The sequence below is a fragment of the Amphibalanus amphitrite genome, unplaced genomic scaffold (assembly GCF_019059575.1).
Source record: "Amphibalanus amphitrite isolate SeventyFive unplaced genomic scaffold, NRLGWU_Aamphi_draft 000714F_arrow, whole genome shotgun sequence".
NCBI classification, from domain to species: Eukaryota; Metazoa; Arthropoda; class Thecostraca; order Balanomorpha; family Balanidae; genus Amphibalanus; species Amphibalanus amphitrite.
In genome coordinates this window covers 308,124-329,602 of record NW_024882208.1, presented here as the reverse complement: position 1 = coordinate 329,602, position 21,479 = coordinate 308,124, and the positions used below count along the sequence as shown (strand labels likewise).

At 52.4% G+C, this 21,479-nt stretch overlaps 1 protein-coding gene across 1 annotated transcript; it reads left to right on the top strand.

Annotated features, from left to right (window-relative positions):
• Window positions 1-500: 500 nt before the first annotated feature.
• Window positions 501-20,477, top strand: LOC122365082. The gene is made up of 4 exons (XM_043335992.1): window positions 501-802; window positions 1,580-1,678; window positions 16,536-16,681; window positions 20,415-20,477. The coding sequence occupies exons 1-4, from the start codon at window positions 763-765 to the stop codon at window positions 20,475-20,477; spliced, it is 348 nt and encodes a 115-aa protein (XP_043191927.1). The 5' UTR covers window positions 501-762.
• The last annotated feature ends 1,002 nt before the right edge of the window (window positions 20,478-21,479 follow it).

Sequence of the window (21,479 nt, the reverse complement as noted above, 5' to 3'; positions counted from 1 at the left end):
GGTCAGGGTGACCTCGGGTCAGGGAGAGAGTGGAGAGGGAGGTGTGACGTCGGGTCAGGGAGAAGTGAGGAGTGGACGGTGGCGTCGGCGTGTCAGAACGAGTGTTTCAGTCCACTGTATAGTGATTTGACATGGCACGTCCGCTGGACTCCGGAACGGTGAAGTGAACCTCGAGGAAGATAAGCTCGAACTGACCATGGGTCTATCCTACCCTGGCGTAGTTTGTGCATTTCCTAGCCTGGCCGTTTATTATCCGTGATCCGTCTCCCAAATCCATGAGCCATTCGTGAACGTTTGAGTGAAGTCCTCTCAGCCCAGTCGCTCCATAGATCTGCGACGAACGCCCCCCCCCCCTCCCCCCGGACCCTTGGAGCCCCCGGCGGTGTCGGGGGAGCGACCCGACCTGACGGCTCGGCTCCGACGGCGCTGCTCTGGGCGGTCCAGCCGCTCCGCCGGCGCGGCGGCCGGCGGCAGTTCCCTGTCGGTGGCGGCGCCGCGGGCACGTGGAGCGCGGAGGACAGCGTGCGAGGAGAGCGACGAGCGTAGATCTTTGAACCGGGCCGGGACAGTGAGATTGGCTTTGGGGGACAGTGCATTGAGGTGTTAGGTATGTGATGGCTAAGGCGGAACATTGGCTGGACGTGATGTGTGACTGATGAGGTGCGAGGGTCGAGGACAGACATAGTGACTGTCGCTAAACGTGGAGACCAAGACGGACACCGAACCAAGTCAACTAGCCCCAGCCGGAGCTCCGGAGTCGACATGACAAGACGGAAACAGGCGCAGCCGCGCGCCTTCAAGCGTGAGTGCACCCCGTACTCCGTAGAGAGGGGATGGGGCGAACATCAATGATAATGGGTCGTATGAAGTCACTGCTCGTTTAGCGGGTGAGGGGAGGCCGCGAATCAGTTGATAATCATTCGAGATATGTCACATTTAATGAGATTCTGACATCACCGCCATGACTTGAAACCAAAGCGTCAACGTTGTAAGTCGGAACACGCGTCGCTCGACGATAAGGTATCGATATTTGCATCTCAAAAATCTGATCTGATTTGCAGCCGTTCTGTAAAAACCAATAGCGATGAGCTACAGTCTTCTTCAAATTCACAAATAATGCCTTTTCCAGTGTTCCTCGTTCCTCTATTCTATGAAGTGTTTTATGTGATGTATTTGGCAGCACAAAATATTGCACGATTTTTGCGTTCTATTCGAAATGCCGAATAATGCCAACCTTGACGTAAACAAACAAATGCGCACGTGGTCATCCATTTTCTTGTTTCTGACGGAGAGTGGGGAGGGTGGGTCTTCATGCCGTGTTTGCATGTTTTTAACATTTCTGTACGCCTTTTGGTAAGTCTTGTCACGTCACCTCGTGGTCTTTCCGTCTGTTTTCCACTCAGCAGTCATGAATCCATAGGCAAGTCATTTTTCGCCGGACATCCACGTTTTCGCCGCGATTGTTATTACAATTTCTGATGGACGGTGAATGTCGGTCGTGATGTCTGATTTGAGCTGTGGCTGTCACTGCCGTCGCCGTCCGACCGTGACCCCTGACCGTGACCTCTGACCCCGGCAGCGGAGGAGGACACGGCGTCACCGTCTGCCGACGTGGCCCGCACTCCGGATGGGGACCGCCCGGAGTCCGGACTGGACCTGCCCGCACTCCCGGAGACCGGTGAGTGCCGTGCACGGTGTGCCCGGGTGCGTATTCGCCAATTGTATTACACGAATCGGCCCATCAACTAGCGACATCTCTAGTGCGACGTCATAGCCATCCGCCGCGACAATGCATGCATTGAGGCTAGATTTGAGTTGAGACTTTTTTGGAATTGTATATGGCTATTACACATGTATGTGTCGCCGTAGCCGAGTAGTTAGAGTCTCGGTGTGGTGGACGAAAGATCGGTGGATCAAGACCTTGCTTTAGCGGTTCTTTTCTCTTAAAAAGAAGTCGGTCGTAGACGCGCATTTTTGGCCCCTACGTTCGCACGCCAATATCGTACGCCCAATAAATCTCTGACAAGTATTCATCTGATTAAGGAATAAGTTGCAAAAGAACTGCAGTTGCAGTCTATACCTGAACTACCAATTTTGTTACGGCACTGTCGATATTCGTCAAAGTCGGAAAAGCTATTATGAAACACACTCGAATGACAACGGATTCCTGTATTATTTCATGGATCAGATAAGACATGTATAGAGATAAATTGATAACAGCCCGCCGTGAGCATGCAACTTAACAACCAGTCCCAAGTTATCTTCATAAACGTCTAATATAATTTATAAATCTTAAAGGAAATAGTTCACATTTTAACATGGGTTTTGAACTGGAATAGCAGTTCCGTAGCTTGGGCTGAGACGAGCATAAATCAGGAGCTTTTACAGCCCAACGATCACCCTAGGCAAAGATATTCTATTTCTCGTCCCGAAAAATGTGTCTTGCGTTGAGGATGTGTGCCTTGCATATATTCGCATCCAGTATGAAACGAGCATGGGTCCCTAAAATTCTTCAGAAACTAGAGAAATTATCTACGAGAACTCTAGAGAAATTCGCTCCAGTGAGGCGCTCCAGTAACAAAAGCACGAGCAGATCGCCCAAATGCCGGTGGCCGCGATAATTTCTCTAGTTTTGATGAATTTTCGGGACCCATGCTCTTTTCATACTGGATCGCGTGTGCCTTACAGAAACTGAAAAGTTCTTCCTATATCAAAAATATAGAAAATAATCTTTTGTTGTAAAAAGGTTTTATTTTCTTTGCTGATCATTTTGAACATAAAAAATCACAAATCCATTGCAAAAAAAAAAAAAATTCGTGAAAGTGAACTATTTCCTTTAACCCGCGCCCCACTGGGGGGGGGGGGCTATTTATAGCCCCCCCTCCCGTTTTTCTGCAATAACTTCCAAACCGCTTGACGGATCGACGCCAAACTTTCAGTACCTTCGGCTGCATCAATTTGACACCTTGTGTCAAAATTTGAACTTCGTAGCTACCATAGGTCGGCCGGAAATGACGTCAGAGTGACGTCATGTTCGTCCGATTTCGACGCAAAACATTGAACCACGGCAATCGCTCCCAAGAGCTCAGTTTTTAAGCTAGATCCAATTTCTTTGCATGAAAGAACTCAGAATTGACCGCGCTATCAAACTGCTATCTCGGATTTTCAAAATTTTGAAAATTTCGAAAAGTTTATATAATAATATTCAAAATTTATATTTTTATATTTTTTTCAAAAAGTTTTTGACTTTTCGAAAAAACCGGAATATATGTGACAGAACGCATGATTATGACTAACTCTAGCAAGTTTTAGCTAAATATCTTCAAAAATGGCCAAGTTATACGCATTATTGCAAAAAATTCACAATTATTAATTTTTCAAATCAATTTTTCAGTACGTATTTGGCATCGTACACCAATATAAATGGCACCATCGTGTTCCTGAGCTCAAACTGCATCCAATAGACACCTTTTTTGTTGAAAAATTTCAACTTCAAAATTTGACCTTTTTTGACCTGAAAGTGACCTGACCTAAGCTAAATTCGACTCCAAATGACCTCGAATGACATAGACGACATCAAATTTGAAATCTATGGCCTAAATGGACCATAAAACATGTGTCACGTGACCGACGCATGATATAATATTTTCGTGACCTGTGATGACCTGACCCTGACCTGAAAATCAAAGTACAAGTTTGGTACCCTCAAGGTATCTAGAGCATCTGTTCACGAGTGTGGAAACCAAAAATGAGCCTGATCTGACTTGTAAGACGGCGGCCAGAGCCCAAAATGTGAGCAAGCCAAAGTGCTAATAATTTTTACTTTGACCTGACCTGTGACGTCATCGGTGACCTCGAGCTCAATGAAATTAGGTTTCGCTCGACAGTTTTTCCGGGGCTATCAGACGCCGTTTGAATTTTGACGATCGGCCCAGTAGTTTCGGAGTTAGGAGGGGGGGCTATGAATAGCCCCCCCCCAGTAGGGCGTGTTATACACAGACCCCAGTGGGGCGCGGGTTAAGGGGACTTAGGTATCCCCCTGGCGGCTGAAATGTAAGAGTTATAGTTAGGGCATAGCTCCTATAGATGACGCTCTGACGGCTGGAAACTGATATCTCGTCCCGTGATTACGCTAACAGCTATGCCGAACTTTTTTTGTGCATGGTGATTCTTACACGAAAAGCTATGCTTACCAGCGTGCGATTTTTACTTTTCATCTTAGTTTTCGCTACTTTTAGGTACTTTACCTTGCCAAGTGCCCACCTACTTTCAAAAGGTCAGCGCCGCCCCTGTCAATGCTGCGTGCTATCACCCATTGGCAGTGAGAAATATTAATCAATGAATGGCCATCGTCCAGCACCATTTGTCTTTCCATTGGCTACGTTCGCATAGTATGCACTATGCATTAGTGATGTCAATCACAGAAAATCAGAACACCGCTACAAAACCAAATACAAACAAAGACCATTGGAAAATACCGAAACCGAACCAATCGGTTGGACTGCAAATATCTATCTTATGCAACATATTCATTAGAAGAATGCCTACGTCTGATTTCTTAGGTGCACGCCGTTGCAAATGTATAAAAAACGCACAATGACAGATGACACGAAAATCGAAGTCGCCGAGTGGATTCGAACCACCTACCTCGGAATCACCAGTCCGATACTCTAACCACTTCGCCACGGCGACAACATGCTCTAGACAGCTTAAATGTCATTAAGTTAAAACCTAGCTTCAATAGACGCCACCAAGGGCGAGGACCGAAAGTATGACGCCACGCTGACGTCACTCAGGAGGCACGCTATTGGTCGGCCGATTCGTGTAATACAATTGGCGAATACGCTGCCCGGGTGCGAGCGCGAGTACCCAAGATTCTTCAAGATAAGGCTGGGGCCCGTAGTCACATGGTTGTCAGTACCACGACTTGCTATAGTACGGGATGGGTCGCAACGGACATCCACAATTTCCCTTGCCGATCGTCAGTGTTCGTCGACTCTCCATTCATTACCACGTCGAGGTCGCGAGTCATTTACCCTTTCTTTTTGTGTTGGTGTAGCGGTACGCAGCAGATGGATGCCGTAATGACGGTTTGCTTAGCCCGTGATCCCGCTCCCCGTATACCCATTACCCACGGGCCCACGGTAGTGTCACAGCATTTAGCTATACCGGGCACACCCTCAGTAAATCAGCCTTGGCTCTGTTTATCGTTCAGAAGTCATAACACACTATATAACTGATAACTGGAGTTGTCAAAACTGTGTCGCCTTATCACCGGGCGAATCATAACTACCGACTGAATGGTGTTTCCACCATGGTCGTCACATATCGTAATCCAGGCCGGCTTTCCGACCACTTCAGTCAAACTGACCAGCAGGCGAAGCCGGTGTTCGCCGCTCGTAAACTTCGCTCTGTGTGTCCACAGTTCTTATCCATTGTTTCGTCGTTGGGCCCGCATGTGATGAGACTGGCATTTCCTTGCCATGTCGACAGTTTCCGCCGCTCGCTTTAGGATGGGGTGACCTTTAGCAGCGTTCCTTCGATGCCGTCTTATGGGATCATGCAAATAACGCCTGAGGCTGACGAGACCTGACCCGACAATCCTCCTCGGTCATTCGATGTCTGGTATGTGACCCCTCGTCGCATCCGTCGTCTTTTATCATTAGGACAACCGATTCTCATCTTTGATCATGCTTCCTTTTTCCGGGCTGACTTTCATCAGTTCAAACCGCCCGACAGCCGATTGTGGGCCGGTTCCCATTGGAGCTCAGCGTACTCCTCTGGGGTGACCTTTTGCGCAGCCGGGTGACCTGTCTGTTCCACCGGGGCGTGCCTGTCCCACGGGAACGGCTCAGCCGCCGCGGCGCACAAGCTGGTTATCGAATCAGCCCAATGTCTCCCCTTGGCCTTATCCCTTCACCCTTCATCCCACTCTGTCCTGTGACCGGATGTAGCGTTTCCTGGTAAAGGCCTTGTGCTAGTCAACAAGGGACCTGAAGTCACTACATCTACCGCATTGTTAACTTATACCATCCCCGACACATGTCACCTGTTTGTCTACTCACCTCATGTCTGCTGATGTGACCTCAGGTCACGCCCTGACCTGCCGGTGACCCAAGGTCAGGCGGTGTGTCCGCCGGCGCGCGGCCGGCCGGCCGGTCGGCGCGGGGGCGCCGGCGGCGGCCCTGCAGGAGTATTGAACGCCGCCGGTAGGTCCCGCGGGAGGTCGACTGGGAATTCACTGGGACTGAGGGCCCCGCGGGACCCGCGCCGCCGCCGCCCGCCGGTCGATACGGCCTCACAGCGGCGCGCCGCCTCCCGCCGCCGCGTGACCTCAGGTCCCCGGGGGGTCACCGCCGGGGGACGGGGCGGGGGGGCGCTGACAGCAGGGGAGAGTGGCGGCCCGGGCCGGCCAGATGGCCAGAGGTGCCTCTCGAGCACGCGCCGCAGCCGAGTCCAGACGCTGTGGCCGCTCTGGGGTCGGACAGGACCGGTGGAGCCGGTACACGGGCCGACCCGTCTCCCCGGACCGCCAACAGCCGAACTCGGTCCGGCGGGGCCGACCAGCCGCTCGATGCAGCGGACCTGGCGCTCCCGGCGGAGCTGCAGACGGCGGCCGAGGGCCCCGGGGCCCAGGGGACCCGCGGCTGCGCGCCCGGGGACCGGGGCCCGGCGGCGGGGCCCCGGGGGACCGGGGTCCGCGGCGGGGGGCGGTGGCGGCGCGCAGGCCCGATCGCCAGGCATGTCGGGAGCTCGAAGGTCGCCCTTGAGCCGGACGTCACGGCGGCGTTGACGGAGAGCCGGCGGAAGGTAAACACGCGGCCACGGCGCCGGATTCGCGCGCGGCGCGCCCGTCAGAAGCTCCAATATGAGTGTCCGGTGTGACACGGGCAGTCATAACACCATAACATGCATTAATCATGTCATCACGTCAAACCATCATTGTGTTTGTGATCTATATGTACTTGCAGCTCGCACGCAATCAGCTGGCTAATTATGCTGCTAGTTATTGCATTTTTACTGGCATGAAAAACATGCCTCTGAATTTCACACATTTTCACCCGCTGGACACGAAATGTCATGTCAGATCTGACGTGAACATGGATGTTCGCTGCCAGCTGGGGCGTGCGCGGAATCACGAGACGGTGGCCACGGGGCGGAGGAATGCGGCAATGTTCCACTAACGAGCGGGTCGGCGGTCCTCGCTCACGGCACCGGCCAGGTGCGGGGCTGGTGTTCCTGTTGTCACCAGAGGCGGTCCTGACACGCTACTGGGACCCTCTGCCGCCGCTGGACACTGTCGACAGGGCACCGCTGCCCCTGTCGACAGATTAGCCTGTCCACCGCTATCGCAATCCGCCAGAAAACAGTGCTCTCGTCGCACGGGAACAGGGACAAAAGCTTCCCTCAGTATCAGTACCGCCTCCATCTCCAACATGGTGGCTCTGCTCGTCGCCGCTCGCGGTAGCTGTCTGCTGGCAGCGACTCTATATGTATAGACTCTCTGCTCTGCTCGCGGTAGCTCCCTGTCCGTGTTGACAGCGGCTGCTGGCCTCCTCTCCTGCCGGCCCGGCTGGTCGCTCGGCGCGCGGTGCGAGGTTGCAGGCCGGCCGGTCCCGGGGGGCGGCCTCCAGACGGCTGGCCGACGCCCGGTGATCTGGCGCAGTGTCTCCGGGGAGCGGCGGGCATGTCTCCCGGACGGGGGCCCGCAGGGACCGCCGGCCGAGACGACCGTGCGCCGCCGGCCCGCCGGAGACGGGTGGAGGTGGTGACGGTGGTGGGGGGCAGCGGTGACGGAACCACTTCTGATGCTGGTGGTGTCAGCAGCAGCAGTAGCAGTTCAGCCTGTGTTTACGTGAGCACCTTGTGCGGATAAAGCTCTGATGTCATTGATATTGGCTTCTAATTAATTTAGCTTAATTAATGGTCATTGTTCTAGTCAATGCCGTTTTTCGTTGTTCGATTCTACATATATTCAAAAGTTTTTGATATTGCATCACATGAGACCATGGACTTTTGCTATGTTTCGGATGATGACATCGCAAGTCATTTCGAATGCTGGAGCCCTTGCCACGCCCACTTCGAACCCTTTGTGGCGGACGTTGATACTGTGATGCCGGCTCCGATTCCGCTGAACGACATTCATGTATCCCGAGTTCCGAGGAAGTCCCCTGTCACCGCCGGTAGGGCCGCAGCCCCGGGCCCGCCTCCGTACTGATTGACATTCACATTTAGCGGTGGCATTCGCCCGGCGACTGGCGTCGACGCACTGGGTCTCCCGGTCGCCAGCGCTTCCTGCCGCTGAGGACAGCGTGAGAGCACCGTGAGCTCTGGGCTGCATGTAATTTTGTTTTAATGCAACTGCAGGCACCCACCAAACCCTCGGACAGTATTGTGGTGTCAGCGGGATAAATAAGGATCTGGCTTGAACTCGAGTTTAGACCCTAAATCTTTCCTAGTTGTATCCCAGTTGAGCGCATGAGAAGAGACTGCGCAGCAAAGCTGTCATCTGGTGTCCGCCAGGGCGGGGTCGACTGTTTTGACCCAGGATGTGTCGGATATGATGGTCTGGGTTCGGCTTGATGATGGTGGAATAGTATGTGGGATGGGATGAAGTGTTGCAGTCGTGTGAGTGGAGTTATGTGCACTGTGCAGTTTGACGCTGTGGCCCATGTGTGCCCAGTGCTGCGGCACTTGTCTCGCTATGTGAAGAGGAGTCCCTCCAACTGCAGCCGGGTCTGTGTTGTGGCCGGGTGCGGCGGCACCAGACCTGCACCGAACCCACTCCGCCGCTCTGTGCTGTTGACCACGCCCGCGCCGAGTCCGCTGGGGCCGCTCTCCGGGGCACGGAGCGGCGGGCCCGCCAACTTTCCGCCGCCCTCGCCCCCGCCCCCGCCCGCGCCCACGCCGGTGCCGATTAGTGGTCGGGTCCTCGGGGAGCTCATTAAGGGCCGCCCGGGCGAATCAATCCAGCACACCAGCCGGCTGCGGAGCGGGCCGGGCCGGCGGCCCAGAGGTGCAGCCGCCGCAGACCGGGGCGCGGCGGATGATGGGCTTACTCCGAGTCGTCACAGCACCCCGTCCAGTGGATTGGGAGACGGGGGGGGGGGATACCGGCTGCCCTAAGAACACGCTAACCAAGAACACCTAAGAACCCGCTTCAAATGTAGGTATGTACTCCACGGCCTGCAGCAACTTTGAGGCATCCCCAGGTCTTGCCGTTCGTGGACGAGTCCTCAGCTCTCCCCGGCTAGAGAGGTATCCCTGGTCTACTTCCCCAGAGAGGCACCCCCAGCTCCCTTGGGCCGGAGGAGGGGCAGACGCTCTCGGCTAGGCGGGTCACTAGGGAAATCGTACAACGCGGCTTTGTTTTTTTTTGTGATGTTCTTCCGCGATGAGTAAAAATAGTAAATAAGCATGCACTATAGGCTTGTCGCGGGTTCCTGGCCCTTCTCTGACGATTTTTGACAAATGACAGCAAATTCAAGGACGTTTGCTATTCAATACTAATCGCTGCTAGTTTTCAGAATAACGCTATCGTGTGGCCTTAGTACAGATTTTGTTCTTCCCTCCGTCCCGCGCGCCTTTTTCAGGAACAAGTGATTCGGTTTTCCATTCAACAGTCCTCAACAATATGTTTCAAAACATGCTCTTGTTTTTTCAACATTTTGAACATATGGGATTTCAATTCATGTTCGCCCTTAGTTGCAGCTGATGCATGACAGGAAGGAGGTTTAATGAAGTATCGGTTGGAAGAGTCTGCAAGATCTTCGGCCACACCCTGCTTACCACCTGTTTTTAGCTGATGTGCCTAGCAGGTCTCCTCATTCCACCCAACGTATTCAAACATGGATCATCGATATCACAGATTCACCGAATCTCTGATCTATAACCATCAACCGTTTATTGCATATATGCATTGATTATGCACGCCGGGCACCGGACAGCAATCCCCGAGACATCTTTCAAATCGCTGGTGCCCTGTTCAGACCCACATCCATCAATAGCTAAGTGGGCGGCAATCAAGTCACAAGGCCATCGGTGCCGCCGCTGCTCCCTTTGCGGAAGTAATCGAGCCTATCCGCCGTTCGATTCCGCTGCCCGCCGAATCGAGCGTCGCCGCTGAGCGTGTATTTGTTGCCGTTGCACGCCGTGCCGTCCCCGGTCCGCTGCACTGTCGATGTCGGGGGACCGCGCGCCGGGCCGGAGGGGGCCGTTTAATCAGACCGGCCCCCGTCCCCCGGCGACTAATTGGTGACCAATCGGTCCGTGCGGCCGTCCCACTGTCGACCGGTCGGGGCTCGATGGTCGCAGTGGCCGTCTCTACACGCCAGCGGTCGAACGGTGTCCGCAGGCAGTATGCATGCATTGCAAATCGATCCCCGCGACTCATTGCAGGCGCAGCTTGTTACCGCCACTTCCGCCGTCATTGCTGCCAGAGCCGAGCTGGGAAAGGGATTGAAGAAGCTCGTTTTTGTAACAGGAAACTAAAGCTCTCTTACCTGTGTGCAGGTATGAAGTGATGGCTAATGAGCAAGGATATCTACAGCATTCGATGCGACTAGGGAAGTTCAGCCATCGCGTGGTCCTAAGTCTGTTTTAACAACTTCATGTCTCGATGGTTGAATTCGACTTGCCTCGATGAGTTTGTGAACTCCCTCACTGTCTCGTTGTCCGTATGTGACGAATGACGTGCTCTGTATACGACCGTCATACAAATCACATTCGGTCTGTCATCCGGCCCACTATAGCCGCATCCCTCAAACAATCTCATCCCTCACACGGAGAGCAGGGTGCGCCCAAGTGGTCTGCGCCCCTGTCGTACCGACCAGCCGTTCTCCAGCGCTGCCGTAAACCGCTGCTTTACAACGCCGTCGTAAACACATGTTGGGCAGCGGCCGGGCAGAGGAACTGCCTGACCGGTAGCAGACGTTTTGGTACCTATTTCTGCACCGTCCTTTGGTATATGTATGTTGTCTGTTGAGCAGACTCTGCTCGGTAGAGGATGTGCTATGCCTCTAAGCTGCCCTCTGTTGCTGATTGAGGTCCGCGCTCACGGCGCGTGGCTGTTAGTTAGGGAGTTGGTGAGCAGCTGCAACAAACGCACAGATATCATTGTGTTTTATATACGCCAACCCCATTTAACTATGATTCGTTTCAGGCCAGGCCTTGGATCGTTTTTCTACCTGCTCAAGTGCCCAGGAGGCGGTATTTTGCAACTATGTTGTCGTCTAAAATAAATCGTAAATGCAAATCCTTAAATCATGGCACGCAAAGCAAGGCTGTGGTTTGAGGTTATAATAAGGAGCAGCATGCACAATACATCACCTACACATATTATCGCTGCATAATGTAAAATGCGCGTTTTTTCTTGCTACTTTCCTATGCACCATGTGGAAGAATAGCGACCGCGTTCTTAATAAAAACAATTATGCTCACCACAGCAATGCGCTTTTATGACCGTCATTCCAAATTAATATGCACATTGCACATTGCACAGTATGCATGATTGCACGAATGCTTGATCACTTTTGAGTGCTGTGGAAAAGGTTAACTGGTTAGATACTGCCGCTGATACCTTTCCAAGTATTTATTGCAATGCCTACCTGTTCTGCGCCATGTTTTGCCAATTACCTATCAAAGCAAATGATTTACCTATGCAGTGCCTCATTACCTTCAGCAGATCTATAGCCGGCGGAAGTGGCTGTGTCCGACCGGTCAGCCGGCTAACTGACGCTAACCGGGTTCCAACTGGGGGTGACCGAGTTAGCCGAGTTACGAGTTATATCGAATTGGACAGCGCCCTCTCAGCTGCAGCCCCGATGGTAACAGCCGAAATGGACCATTGAACTCGTCATCAGTGAATGTATCCCGCTTGGCGCTTTCGGCATGAATTGTTGTGCAGGGTCAGGACGAGGAATTGGTAGCTTGGACTTCAGAGTATCAATACATACGTGTGAGCTGACGTAATGTTCACCGTTAAAGGGACCCTCCCACCTTAACATTAGATTTGAGTTGAGATAGCCAAAATGGGGTCCCTGGCTCACAATTACCGGTTTCGGCACTCACAACATCGAGAAATGCCTTAAATCGGAAATATTGAATTTCAAAATTGCAACATTTTGATTCAGAGGGGCTTATGCATAGGAATACCCCTCTGAATGTGTGACGTCAGCGCAGATATCTAACGATTTTTAAATGTTTGACTAAAACGTTTGGTAGCACGCGGTGGTATATGCTGCTAAGCGCGCAACATATGCCGCACTTTCAAATAAAGTCACTAGGAACAGCGGAGATCCCAAAAAGTAAACAAAAGTAAAAGTCTAATATCTTGAAAACCGGTGAAGATTTTTCGATGAAATTTGGTAGATATTCGTTTTTGCTCTTGCTGAACCGAGCGACATCACTTTCATGTCAATTCATTAACTTTTTTGAAGGTGGGAGGGTCCCTTTAAGTGTTTTGGATATAAGTAGGTTTTGTCGAATGGACCGCTCCTGTTTCACGCCCCTGCTGATATCGGAGTCATATGTAGTGGCTCGGGCGGGTCTCAGTTTGGTAAATCTGGTCTCATTCTCCACATCTCTGTCCGTCCTGGCGGCGCGCAGGCCGGGCGGGGCCAGCTGATTGAGTCATCAGGCGGGCCGCGGCGGGGGGCGGGCGGCCGGGGCGCCGGCGACTGGCGCCCCCCGCCGGCTCCGGCGGGAGGCCGGCGGCGCCCCGGCGCGCGCCGCGGGGCGCCGCGCCGCCCGGTCCGGGCGCCCCCCGGGGAGCGGCGCCCGGGCGCCCACGGGCGGCCGCGCCGCTCCGGATTAATAATCCGGCGTCGGCGGCGTCTCGGCGGGCCGGAGAGGACGAACGGACAGCTGCGGCGCCACTCCGTCTGCCCTCCCCGCCGACCGGCTGACCGGTACTGCCCTGTAACTGGGGCGGTAACGGAGCGCGGCGGCATTCTCCGTGTCCCAGGTATTTGGTAACCCGACACAAATATGTCGATACCTTCAAATGAGTTGATCTCGCCATTTTGGCCGTAGTAAAGCTGGACGAGCGTAAATGCGCTCGATATAATTGCTTGATGTATTTACTGCTAAATTTGTTATGGTTATCAAAAATAAGCCATCGCAGCTTATTATTGAAGATGCCAGGCCATCTTTGTAACGCGGTCAATTGTCAAATCATGTTCAGGAAAATAAAGTACAATTACTATCCCGTTCTATCCCGCCCCTGTCCCTTACCACTCCGATTTTCCGGTCGCACAGTCGCTGGCTTCCGTGTTTCGGATGTCAATGATCGTTACTCCCGATGAGGCCGCCCCTCGCCCCCGATGAGCCCCGGGGTGAGCCCTTTACTGGGGTAACCTTCAGGGAGGCTGTCCGCGGATGGCTGACCATAAAATCACTACCGTTACATACCGCTGGGCAGCTGTTGGCTTAGGCGTTTGGCCTACTTCTACCGTTTTCTTATCTCCAGTGGTGCTGCATTGGCTTGTTGGACCAAATGAGCACTTCCCACTAAATGAAGCCATAGCGGGAAAGTCTGTGACAGTTTGAGCCTGGGGACGGGTGTGGGAACGAGGAGAGAAGGGGTGTGGCGCGGGCAGATTTCTGCCGTAACCTCTGGCCCGGCGGAGGCGCGGTCCCGGACGGGGCGCCTCATGCATAATGCACCTCCCGCGCTCTGCCCAGCTCTCCGTGCTCTGTCCTCTCTGTGCTCTCCCCACCCCCTGCTGAAGCGGCCGCCTTCCGGTGCCCGGGTCCAGCTGGGCTCCGTGCCTGCATCCGTGATTCCGTAGGCCCCAGGCGGAATTCTAACGGGGCTGAAGGCAGTGTTGGCGGTAAGCATGGTCCATGTAATGATATTGATTCTTGACCTGACGCCGTTATTATGAAATAAAATCCGAGCCAGCTTCGAATTTGGAGTTTTATTCCTAATTCTGATCTGCCCTGTGCTTACAATTTGAAAATGGGCGTTGAGCTTAACCCGCGCCCCGCTGGGCTATTCAGCCATACGCGCCCTGCTGGGGGGGGGGGGCAGATTCTGCCCCCCGTCTAACTTCCGAACCGGTGGTGGTAGAAAGACGGGGAAAACGGCAATCGAAAGCTCTCAACAAAGCGGATCTTAAGAGCCCAAATTTTTTGGTTAAGTAGGTCAGAGGTCAGGTCAAGGTCAGGTCAAGGGTACAAAATGCAAGTTTCTACAGTATCGGCCTTGCACCGTAGTTGCCGAAGAATGGACTGAGTTGATTGCCCAAAACGTGTTCTTAGACTACCAAGACAATATTCGTTGCATACAATGTCATTCAAAGGTCAAGGTCAAGGTCAGGTCAGGTCAGGTCACCAAAAACAAAATATAGAAAAGGGCATGTGCGACACATGTTTTATGGGTCATTTTACTCATAGAATTCAATAGACACACTCAATTAGTGATATGGACCACCTCTGGATATGGACCACCTCTGGATGAATTTCAGGTCGAGGTCAGGTCCAGGTCAGGTCAAGTGAGGTCAAATTTTGAAGTTGGTTGTTTAGGCCTAAAAAGGTATCTATCTGATGCAGTTTGTCACGGCAAATCGAATGGTGCTATTTTTGTTTCCGTACGAGGTCTAGAACTTCCAAAAAAAATCATTTTTTTTTTCAAAATTTTTGTGTGTCGTGACGTCATAAAATTTTGAATAACTCCCACATTTTTGAACCGATTCTTTTAAAAATTGGTATGTAGGTGCACATAGACCACTTCTCTGACATATATTCCGGTTTTTTCGATACACTCAAAATTTTGGATTTTATGATTATTTTCCCAAAAAAGTCAGTTTTTTGAAATAATTTGGGCCAAAATCCAAAATTTTCAAAAATCCGAGATAGTCATTTGATAGACAAAGAAGAATCACGTATAACCTTTTTTGTGACGTCTTGATTCCTTTAAAAATGAAGATGTTAGCGGCGTTTGAAATTTTGCCGTTTTTGAGGCGAAAATGGCGAACATGACGTCACTAAAACGTCAATTTCTCAAAAAAAAATCCGATGGATTTCGCTCAAATTTTCAGGGAACGTGTCAAATTGATGTATGATAAGGTACTGAAAGTTTGACGTCGCTGGCGTAACGCGTTTAGAAGTTATTGGCGAAAAACGGGAGGGGGGCAGATTCTGCCCCCCCCCCTCAGCGGGGCGCGGGTTATAACACAATACCAAAACTCGGAAAATATTGAAAGGTCCTCGGGTAGGGTGGCTTCCAAATATGAAAAACTAAGTGAGTATTTCACGATCCATTCCAAGAATATGAACGCATTTTCAGAGGCATCTTATAATTCATCTACACTCTACAGCATCGGGTCCGATTATGCAGACCGAGTGTTTCTTTAACTCCGATTTCTAAGGCGACTTAATTCCATCATCTGCCTCTGGTGCCCGTTGATGTGACTTTATAATGTTGTGGAAGGTGAGGGAACCTGGAGCATCAACCAGGGATTTTCTCGAGGGACATACGAAACTCGGGGACTCAGGCCGACGAACAGTCTGTGCAAAACTGGGAAAGTTGAAATGTTCTTGAATATATACGAGCGGTAATGGGGAACAGGGCGAGACGGCTGGTCATAAACACTAGTGAGACCAGAACTGCAGACAAATTTCCGCAGTGTTGGTGTTGTATAGTCTGTGCAGCTATGCCGAGCTCTTCCGCTGAAATCCCAAGTTTAGCTGTTATAAAGGAAAGTGTCTGCATGTGAGACGTCTTGAGGTCGTTCGATGGTCACAGAGGCTTCTGGTTCTGGGACTGTAGAGTACTGGTGCTGGGCCTTAACATTGTGGCGTGCACATACCTGCTTACAAGTGTTACAGCTGTTGGTATTTATCTGCTTCTGGTCTCGCTAGGCAAGGTGTTATTTTATGAAATGCAGGCAAAATGTCATGCCATTTTTGGTGTAATGAGCGTGATCAGGATCTTTTTCAGCTCCTGATTACTTTTTGATATATTCCATATTTGCATTTTAAAGCTGACAAACCTGTCATCGAGCTAAATGAATGATTATTTGGCTCAGGCGTTCTTTATTTCAGGCAGCTCGGCATTATGCGCCGAATGTAAGAGCCTAGCCTGTCTCGGTACATCACATCGTAGCCGCCCACGGCCATATTCTCCTTTTTTTCCGTCGGAGGAGAAAAACGAAACTTGATATAAGCTCTATTCATGATCATTTCATTGCGCTATGCGCTGAGTGCCTTTTCTCCGTGTGATCCCGGGACTGTGGTATCGGCCGCTAGGTGGCGGTGTAATGACGCCAGCCGCCGCCAGGTGTCAGGCCAGGTCTGACGGACGGGGTAATCCACCGTCCAGCGGAATGGGAGGCTGTGCAGCAGGTATTTATTAATTCCTTGGTTCAAATCCTTCGACATCAGAACATCCGTAGATTTTATTTTTTTATGACGTGCAAACTTTTTGAGTGCTCACTCACGACTAGATTTCAGCATTCCCTTCCCCTTTTACCGTTGCCCTAGTTCAGATGACGCCGAGTCTGTCTTTTCTCACAGTATTTGTTCTTTTTCAGGTGTGAACGCAGTCAGCTGCCGGTGGTGCTGTCAGCAGTTGGTATCTGCCGACGAGGTCTCCCAACATCTGACCTCAGAATGTCCCGGGCCAGGATCAGACGGTAAGTCGGCGCTCAGCGAATATTCACTGTCATATGGAGACATGGTGAGCAATCAACTTGTCTGCTGTAATAGCTAATTTCCACACCTAATTAGCATTGCTTTTATTTATCTGACCTTTAAAAGACTTTTGGAGTTTGCAACTTTTGCAATTGGCGCAATATATTCCGCCAACTTTTGCGATGAGGCTCCACGTTCGTCTTTTTTGAGCCAGTGGTCCCCGAGGAGTACTTGTTGCACCTCTAGATGGGCCAGTGCGCAGTGTATTCGCCACAAAGTGCTCGCGCTGGTCATAATATTCGCCGGAATGGCCTCGGTGCCGGCGTCCCCCGGGTGTCGGCCGGGGCGCCGGGGCGCAGTGTGCGCGCGCGCCGGCCGCCGGGGCGCAGTGTGTGCGCGCGCCGGCCGCCGGGGCGCAGTGTGCGCGCGCGCCGGCCGCCCCGGAGCGGCGCGTCGGTCACCGGGGGGCCATTTGGGCCGCCGGCCGGCGGGTGCGTATTATTTAGGCCAGGGTTCATAATGTCCAGGGTACGATGTGTCCAGTGCTCGAAATGGCCAGTGCCTTGAATTGGCCAGTGTTCATATTGTCCAGGGTTTGCATGGTCCAAATGTGGCCAACTGGCTGCAGATAGGGTAAATTCAAAGAGGCCAAGGTTCATAATGTCCAGGGAACGATGTGTCCAGTGCTCGAAATGGCCAGGGTTCATAATGTCCAGGGCACGATGTGTCCAGTGTTCGAAATGGCCAGGGTTCATAATGTCCAGGGCACGATGTGTCCAGTGTTCAAAATGGCCAGTGCCTTGAATTGGCCAGAGTTCAGGAACGAAACCTAACCTAACCTAACCTAACCTAACCTAACCTAACCTAACCTAACCTAACCTAAGGTAATGATGTTTGCCTACCGGAGATAAGGAAATAGTTTCTCGCATGAATAGATTGCAAGCAATAGTAAATCAAATATTTTTAGGTTAAGTGGTTATGCATCAGGCTTCAGGCCAGGGGCGGATCCAGCATTTTGCCAAGGGAGGGGCTATTCCGAATCGGGGGCCCCCCATCGATGGGGGCCCTACCTACCCCCAAAAGTTTAAGCCTGGATTTCGTCCACTTTATTTTTGGGGGCCCCCTATCATGCTTTTTTTTGCAAAAAAAAAAAGAAAATGAGAAAGTCGCCCGGGGGGGGGGCGCTATAGTCCCTATCGCCCCCCCCTGGATCCGCCCCTGCTAGGAGGCCTTGTATGTGAACTAGGAAGCCCTCTGTGATAGCTAGGAGGCCCTCTGTGCAGATGCGAGCGCAGGCCCTCAGTACAGACTTGGAGACCCTTTGTGTGGATGCGAGTGGAGGCCCTCTGTGGAGATTAAGAGGTCCTGTGTTGGCGAAGAGGATATCTGTGCAGGTTTGGAGTCCCTCTGTGCAGAATAGGAGACCTTCTGTGTGAGTTAGGAGGCCCTCTGTGTTGGCTAGGAGGCCCTTTGTTCGGATGCGAGTGGAGGCCTCTGTGTAGGCTAAGAGATTTTGTGTTTGTTAGGACATCTGTGCAGGCTTGGAGGCCCTCTGTGCAGGTTAGGAGGCCCTGTAAAAGTGGTCATCTCTGTGAGTATAAGAGACCTCCAAGTTATGAAAAGCTTTACCAATCTTCTAACAAAGAAGTCTTCTCAGCTAGTCTTCTAAGAAATAACTAAGTGGGTAGGTTAAAAAAAAAACTCATCGGATTTCGGCCACTTTATTTTCAGGAGGCCCCCCCCCTTTTCAGCTTTTTAACTTTTTATTTTATTTTTGAAAAAAAAAATCGGCCAAGGGGGGGCCATGGCCCCCATGGCCCCCCTTGTATCCGCGCCTGCTTCAGGCCTTCGGCCTGAAGCCTGATGCATAACCACTTAACCTAAAAATATTTGATTTACTATTGCCTGTAATCTCTCCTAAGGCATTGCCTTCGGCACTGCACTGCTTCGCATTGAGCTGGTTCCGTGTTTTTACATAATGACGTCACTTTCAATGACTATGTAATCCCTGGACATTATGAACTCTGGCCCATTCAAGGCACTGGCCATTTTGAACACTGGACACATCGTTCCCTGGACATTATGAACCCTGGCCATTTCGAACACTGGACACATCGTGTCCTGGACATTATGAACCCTGGCCATTTCGAACACTGGACACATCGTGCCCTGGACATTATGAACCCTGGCCTCTTTGAATATACCCTATCTGCAGCCAGTTGGCCGCATTTGGACCATGCAATCCCTGGACATTATGAACTCTGGCCTATTCAAGGCACTGGCCATTTCGACACTGGGCATATCGTACCCTGGACATTATGAACCCTGGCCAGAGTTAATGTTCCCCCCGGCCGGCACCGGCAAACACTGCCGCCGTCGGCAGTTTTTGCCTCTCGGGGGACTCGGACGACCAGTATTTACACACCTTGGCGAAACAAAATATGTTTTGTCCGCGGTGGGTCGGCCGGTTCCCGTGGGCGCCGTGAGCGAGCATTAGCCGAGCGGGCCGCCCGAGAGTGGCTGGTGCCGGCCGGCTCCGCACCACGGCGCTAGTGTCGCCGCCCTGAGACACAGGAGGAGGGATGTGTTGGAGTCTTCATCCTTTACCATAGTTGTCAAGAGACTTCTGATGTTTTGTTTCGTAATGTTTCCTGTCAACAAGCAACAGGAACATCATTCCTTATGTTTTGTGTATTCGAAACGATTTTATTTAGGAAGTGGCTCCGCCCGCAAGATAATTTTGATGCGTTTAAAGATAATCCCTATTCAGCTATATTCTATGAGCTGGAGTTGATTGTTGATGTTGACAAAATGTGACATGGTGGTGTGTCTTGCATGGGTTGCATAATGTAACCTCGACATCGCTGTGTTCCGTTGTGCTGGTTCGTGCTCGACCAAACCGAAGCCGCTCAACACCACAAAGCTGGTCTGTCCCTCCTGTCACCTGTAATGCAGAATCGAATCATGGGTTCAACACTCCACTGCAAGAGAGCGAGATCCAACATTGGAATACCTATTTATATACACTGTGGGAATACCTACAGGCTACAACTGATCTCGTTAGGCCTATTGAGGGCCTGTGGATTTCCCATGGCAACTAAGTCTTGGTTATCATGATTTTCATCTGCAATGGAGTCTATTCCCGTTTTTCCCGTACCACTTGCCAGAAACTGAGCCAAACTCACTGGTGGTAATTGGCCGTTGTCCGCTACATTCAGTGCAGTCTCTTCGTCTGGTATGTAGGTAGTAGAGATGTCAATCGGATACAGACTTTTTAGTTTTTGGTATACCGATACCAAACCGATACCAACTTGGTATCTGGTATTTCAATCCTAATGTGTTTGGTATTTTGTTGGTATCATGAGCCCCCACTAATGTATAAGAGGCTAAGAAATCGGTAAAAAGTTGGTATTTCCCTTATGTTCCCAAGTTGGTTTGGTTTCGGTATTTCTCCACGTTTATGGTTGGCATTTGGTTTGGTATCGATCGGTATTCCGATTTTCCGTAACTGACTTCACTAGTAGGTAGCATTGTTTTGTTCCGTGCCTTCTCGTTCTCTTCCGACCCGTGTGACCCTTCCCTCGTCCCGCATGACCCCGCCCTTACAGTCATTTCCACACGCGTTTGGCCGTACACCAAGCGATCGATTTTATACGATGACTCATTTACGTCGGCATCCTAACCTCCAACTTCACCTGCAACTGGGTCTCGGGTAAACCGAACGGTGTCCCGGCAGCTAACCGGCTGCGACTGACCGGTACGGTGCGTTGTACCTCCAGGCGGGCTGGGCGGCCGGTACCTCGGAGCAGTACGCCTGGGCGGCCGGTACCTCCCGGCACTAGCTGCGGGCGGCTGGCCGCTCGGAGCGGTACGCCGGGGCGGCCGGTACCTCCCGGCAGTAGCTGTGGGCGGCCAGTACCTCCGTGCAGCGCGCCGGGGCGGCCGGCGGCTCTGCGCGGCGCTGTTGTCGGCGCCGGCGGCTCCCCGGGGCGTCGTGGCGGCGGGCCGGGACCGGGGCCGCTGTGCGCCGCCAGCGCCGCTCTCGTTGTTCGCGACGCCTCCGCCGGGAGCCAGAATTATAGCTGCCCGGGCGCGGCCGTAATTTTCTACTTTCGACCGAGTGCACCCGGGGGGCCGCGCTGAAATGTGCCGAACCCCCGCGGCGCTCGTGCCCAGCCTCGCCGGAGCGGCGGCCTTCAAGAAATGACCACTTCCACCGGAGGAGAAATTAAATTCGCCTCAGCCGTCGGGATGCGGCCATAAAGCGGGTGCGCTCAAATAAACCGAGCTGCCGGCTGATGGATCCGCCGCCGCCGCCGTCTTCGGCCGCTAATGGAATGACCCGATAAAGGTCGCGCCCCTGACGCCACCCTTTGGCCGCCCCCGGGGTCAGGCGGCGCGGTGCCACCCCAGGTGTCGCCGGCTCACCGGTGGCGACCACTGGTCACAGGGACGATCGGCGCTGGGGGCATCGGTGACGACAGCTCCCTGGATACATCAGACAGTCAAGTACTACAGCTTGAGCCACTTCCTACCAGTCGGTCCGATCAGGGTGGACGGGTCCGCGGTCCAACGATATCGATGACTCGATTGTGACCGCTACTTCCCCTGTGGGTGCTGTGGCCGTCCCTCAGACGTCCGTTACTTCCCCTGTGGGTGCCGTGCGTCAGACGGGTGGCCCTTCCCTGCGGGTGCCGTCTTTCAGACGAGACGGGAGGACCCGGTGGAGTGGTTTTGCGCTCCCCTCTCAGCTGTGGCGCTGTCTTGTCGTGCCGTGTCTGTTCTGAGACATTGTTGTGATTGTCTGCTGGATTTTGTGGTCACCGGTCACTGGTCACTGGTCA

What these genes read in the sequence shown, in the direction of transcription:
- LOC122365082 (XM_043335992.1), top strand. Translation starts at nt 763, where the DNA reads ATGACAAGACGGAAACAGGCGCAGCCGCGCGCCTTCAAGC. An exon ending in GCCCGCACTCCCGGAGACCG is followed by an intron (nt 1,679 to 16,535) that starts GTGAGTGCCGTG and finishes GTTCTTTTTCAG; the next exon opens with GTGTGAACGCAGTCAGCTGC. An exon ending in CACTGTCATATGGAGACATG is followed by an intron (nt 16,682 to 20,414) that starts GTGAGCAATCAA and finishes TTGTACCTCCAG; the next exon opens with GCGGGCTGGGCGGCCGGTAC.